This window comes from Etheostoma cragini, chromosome 9, assembly GCF_013103735.1.
Source record: "Etheostoma cragini isolate CJK2018 chromosome 9, CSU_Ecrag_1.0, whole genome shotgun sequence".
NCBI lineage: Eukaryota > Metazoa > Chordata > Actinopteri > Perciformes > Percidae > Etheostoma > Etheostoma cragini.
This window is the reverse complement of record NC_048415.1, coordinates 26,236,587-26,241,246: the sequence shown is the minus strand read 5'-3', so window position 1 is coordinate 26,241,246 and position 4,660 is coordinate 26,236,587. Positions and strand designations below refer to the sequence as shown.

Genomic DNA, 4,660 nt, shown 5'->3' with positions numbered 1-4,660 from the left:
TTTCCCTCGATCCAAACAGACTTGCCACAAAACATCGCAAATCATACGTGAAAATACTCCTCGCGGGCTTATACTTTGATTTAAGAAAACCACGTAGACCTCTGGTTTTAGTCACCCATCTGCCGTAAGGGTGACAATTTAAAAATGTAATTGCATGATTTTATTGTGAAGGGAATGTGAACAAATCAGGTGCTCAGTTAAGGGAAAACAGAGTTGTTTTTTATTTTTTTATTTTTTCGCTGTTGGAGCCATCCATATTACGTTTTTTTTGACAATTTGCTTGAAAGAAACCCAAATTTCTGATATAGAAACTTTTTGGAAAGGGGTCAAATTTGACAACAGGAAGGTTAAAGGTGCCCTGCCACACCTATTCCATTACATTGTGGTAATTTCTGAAGTGTCACCATGGACTCTGTAACATTTTTTGCCTTGGTTACCTTGTTTCAAGCCGTTCTAGCACGGTATAGAAAGCCTGCAGGAAGACTCCTTGATTTTTGCCAGTTTTTATTAAAATTCATCGAGCTAAGCTGCTAAGCTCGATGAATCGGCTACTCTGATTGGCTAACAGCTAGCCATTGAGAGCTTGGCTATCAGCATCCTTTACCCAGGTCAACTGGGCGAGCTCATGAATAGTAATGAGCTCAGGCAACATGACGTCAGACCAGCTGTTGTAATTGGCCTGATTTCTCTGCTTATTTTTTTCTTTTCATTGGCTAGAGCTGACAGAAGAGGTAGCAGTTCATTTTCACATTCACCACATAACACACACACATATGGACCTGACATATTTTAAAAAAAAAGTAAGTAAAAACGTTTTTGTGTGGCAGGGCACCTTTAACATTTGCTTGGTAGTATTTTTCATTACATCTGCCTCAAGACCAAAGACCTCAGCGGGTAAACACACTCCAGATTCAAAGTGCTCAATGTTTGTTGTGATAATCTGTGTGTGTTTGGTAAAACTGTATCACTTAAAATCACTTAAAGGTCCTGTGACATGGTGCTCTTTAGATGCGTTTTTGTAGACCTTAGTGGTCCCCTAATACTGTATCTGAAGTCTCTTTTATATAGACCTTAGTGGTCCCCTAATACTGTATCTGAAGTCTCTTTTATATAGACCTAGTGGTCCCCTAATACTGTATCTGAAGTCTCTTTTATATAGACCTTAGTGGTCCCCTTATACTGTATCTGAAGTCTCTTTTATATAGACCTTAGTGGTCCCCTTATACTGTATGTGAAGTCTCTTTTATATAGACCTTAGTAGTCCCCTAATACTGTATGTGAAGTCTCTTTTATGTAGACCTTAGTGGTCCCCTAATACTGTATCTGAAGTCTCTTTCCCAAAACTCAGCCTTGGTTCAGAATTGGAGCCACTTAAGCCAGTCCCACAATGAGTTTTCCTTAGTATGTGCTATTTCTATGAGTCTGTAGATTTTGAGGAGGGGGGGGGGGGCAAGATGGAGGGTGGAGGTGTGGCCTTGATCAACGGTCACTTTGCTTGTTTGCCATGATGTCTCTCTCTCTCATGGCTGGGCCAAATTCTCTAGGCGTGCAAAGCAGAGAAATGGGAGGTAACCTTGCCCCTTATGACCTCATAAGGATTCCTGATCGGCCATCTGAGCTTTCATTTAGTCAAAGGCAGAGCAGGATACCCAGGGCTATCCCCATTTCTAGCCACTGGGGGACCATAGGCAGGCTGGGGGAAAGTATGGTAATGTTAAAAAACCTCATAAAGTGACATTTTCATGCCATGGGACCTTTAAGCATGGTATACGTTAACATGACAGGTGCTTTACGCTGCTGCGGCCTATACATAATTATCCTAATTATATAATAATGGCTTTAGATTATTAATGCAGGCTTTTTTTTATCACATAAAATACGTGCCATGTGACTGAGGCTTCTCCAGCGCCTCCCACGGTGACAACTGTTGCTCCAGAGTTCAGCGCACACACACACACACACACACACACACACACACACACACACACCCAGATGGCAGATTGTGACAGTGAACTTTGAACCCCATTAGAGTCAAGTGTTACAGTATGTTTGTGTGTTTGTGTGTGTGTGTGTGTGTGTGTGCTGATCGGTCCAGTGTGCGTCGAGCCATCTGTTATATCAGGATGAATGTGTGTGCTCTCGTGCTGTGTGTGCTGCTGTCCGCCTCCAGCTGCTCAGCTGACAAAGGTAGGCTACAACTTTCCTGTTCTCTTCCATCTCTCGACATGCTGGGTACATATGGAGTTATGTATGTGTTTGTCTTCTCCAGTCAAGTAAGAAACAAAGATGGCAGCTCAAGGGATGTTTGTGTTACCTGCCATGCTCCATATTATTGTCGTCTGAAAACATTGGGACACTGATCTCAAGTCAAGTCAACTTTATTGTCAATTGTACAATATGTGCCACACATACAGAGCAAACAAAAATACGTGTCTCTCCAACATTTTATGACATTTTGTGTCATAACCGAATATTTTCTTGTGTATGTGTGTTTGTCTGTGTGTATGTGTGTGTGTGTGTGTGTGTGTGTGTGTCAGCAGGAACGACTCTTCAGCCCTGGTTGGTGGGTCTGACCGCTGTCGTCGGTTTCCTCTTCATCGTCTTCGTCATCCTGATGGTTCACAGACTCCTCAGGAAGAACAGGTCACACACACACACACACACACACACACACACACACTATAAACCATATTATGTAATGATAGTTCGGAGGTGATTACACTGATGGGAATATGATAATATATATTTTATAATATACTGCACACAGTAAACTGTATTATTCATAGATGTGTGAACAAAAAAACCAAAACTACACTAAAAACCAAAACTACACCACCACCACCACACAAATCTCCCACTGTGATTCGCTGGCACATGTCCAGTACATCTGGAGACCTGTCAGCTGTTACAATAACAAGAAATCAGCGTTCAAGTTAATTCAACATTTCATATTAGACATGATATTTATTGACAAAACCTAATACACAGAGGTTACATGCACAATACAAAATCTTAGCACATCGAATTTATACAAAAAACACATGATGAAGATGGAAGGATGGTGTAAGAACAAGGCCATAAAAACACAAGATCAGGTAGCTTTCCTGTCATCATTGTATTCATCCTCATCGCAGTACAACAATACTGTTGGACTTACAGCTGTCACGTAAAAGTACAGCTTATAGCTGGTCGAGGAAAGAAGCTTTGTATTTGAAAATCTCTTACAAATTCTCACAGTAAAAGTACTTTAGTTCACTCAGCGGTGACAGTAAAGTAACCAGGCTTAACTGACGGAGACTTGACATTTCACCTCCATTAAACTCTCATAATCAGGATCCATGGTCATGGACTTCCTTCCCCTCCCTGATAACAGCAGAGTTAGAGTAAATGACTAACGTGTGCGTGTTGCTGTCGTGTGTTGCAGGGCGGAGCAAGACGGCTGGGGTTATGAAAACAAGGCTGCCGCCATGGATGAAGATGAGAATATACAAACCAGTCTGTAGAAACGGATGCACCTGTCAGCTGCCTCCCACTGCTTTGGGACAGCCGATAATAATGTCTCTATTGATCTTTGGTTGCTTCTTGTAGCGATGGAAAAACGCTTGTTTTTCATTTTTAAATACAGAAATGCAATAAAACCTTTGTTGGTTTAATTATCATAAATTGCAAAGTCCTGTTTATATCCCCATGTTGTCCTCGGGTCAAATTGAACCGTTTTCCAATATCAGTGTTCTTTTTAACTACCGATTGTAATTACCCAAAATAACATGATTGACACAAAGCTCTTTGGCAAGTACAAAATCTCTATTTTCATCAATTTTCCTATTAAAATTTGAAAAAACAAATTGAAGTGTTTTTGAAATAGTATTGAGTAAAAGTTGACATATTCCAGTCTGTGACTATACATCAACATCCATACCTTTAATTTTAGTCTCGATAATTCCTACTTTCTGGTTTTCTGACTCAAACATTACGTATAATTTCCTATAAATTAGGTTTACTGACCATAAATTCCAAAAAAGTGTCAAAAGTCTTAAAAAACATAAGGAAAAGTTTAAAACATCAATAAAAAGCATCAACAACAGTGTTGATTTACAATTTTGATAGGACGACAACTCAAGGGTTATGGAGTTTTGGTTGGATTGTTCCACTGCTCCAGCCCTCTATGGCCACCAGAGGGACCCAAATACCACAGAAGAAGAATAGCATGATTTATTAACTCATCACTGCTGTTCCTGTTCATGTAATGTAGTACTACTATATTTTGTCACTTCAATCATGTGCTGTGTCTAGTAACCTCCTCCCCCCTCCACCCAACCCCACCATTGTTAGCCTCTTTTCTTCTTCCTCACATAGATTCATTTGAAACAAGACCGCTTTGAGCAGATGGACATTTCCTATACGGAACAAACATGAATAAATGAATGAAACGACATTTAATAGCTCTAAAAGATTGTCTCATCTGTTCACCGGCCTATCTTTCAGCTGCTCCAGTTAAAATAAGAAGTTTGTAATTTTAACTCTATATACAGTAGCCTCCACATTCCAAAAACATATATATATATATATATATATATATATATATATATATATATATATATATATATGTTTTTGGAATGTGGACTGTGGGGATTCACAAGGGACTGAAGGTGACACTTGC

General features: G+C 39.8%; 1 protein-coding gene across 2 annotated transcripts; it reads left to right on the top strand.

Moving 5' to 3' along the window:
• The first annotated feature begins 2,067 nt into the window (after nucleotides 1-2,067).
• On the top strand, nucleotides 2,068-3,635 carry smim24 (small integral membrane protein 24). 2 transcript variants are annotated; one of them, XM_034880639.1, is made up of 3 exons: nucleotides 2,068-2,187; nucleotides 2,538-2,643; nucleotides 3,425-3,635. In XM_034880639.1, exons 1-3 carry the CDS (start codon nucleotides 2,124-2,126, stop codon nucleotides 3,501-3,503), a joined length of 249 nt encoding a protein of 82 aa, XP_034736530.1. In that variant the 5' UTR covers nucleotides 2,068-2,123; the 3' UTR covers nucleotides 3,504-3,635. The 2 variants fall into 2 exon arrangements, with proteins under 2 accessions (XP_034736530.1, XP_034736531.1); XM_034880640.1 differs by having other exon boundaries at nucleotides 2,077-2,187; nucleotides 2,541-2,643.
• The last annotated feature ends 1,025 nt before the right edge of the window (nucleotides 3,636-4,660 follow it).

Excerpts from the sequence above, each read along its gene's own strand:
- smim24 (XM_034880639.1), top strand. The coding sequence starts at position 2,124 with ATGAATGTGTGTGCTCTCGTGCTGTGTGTGCTGCTGTCCGCCTCCAGC. Across the intron at positions 2,188-2,537 it reads CAGCTGCTCAGCTGACAAAG|CAGGAACGACTCTTCAGCCC; the intron begins GTAGGCTACAAC and ends TGTGTGTGTCAG. Across the intron at positions 2,644-3,424 it reads AGACTCCTCAGGAAGAACAG|GGCGGAGCAAGACGGCTGGG; the intron begins GTCACACACACA and ends CGTGTGTTGCAG.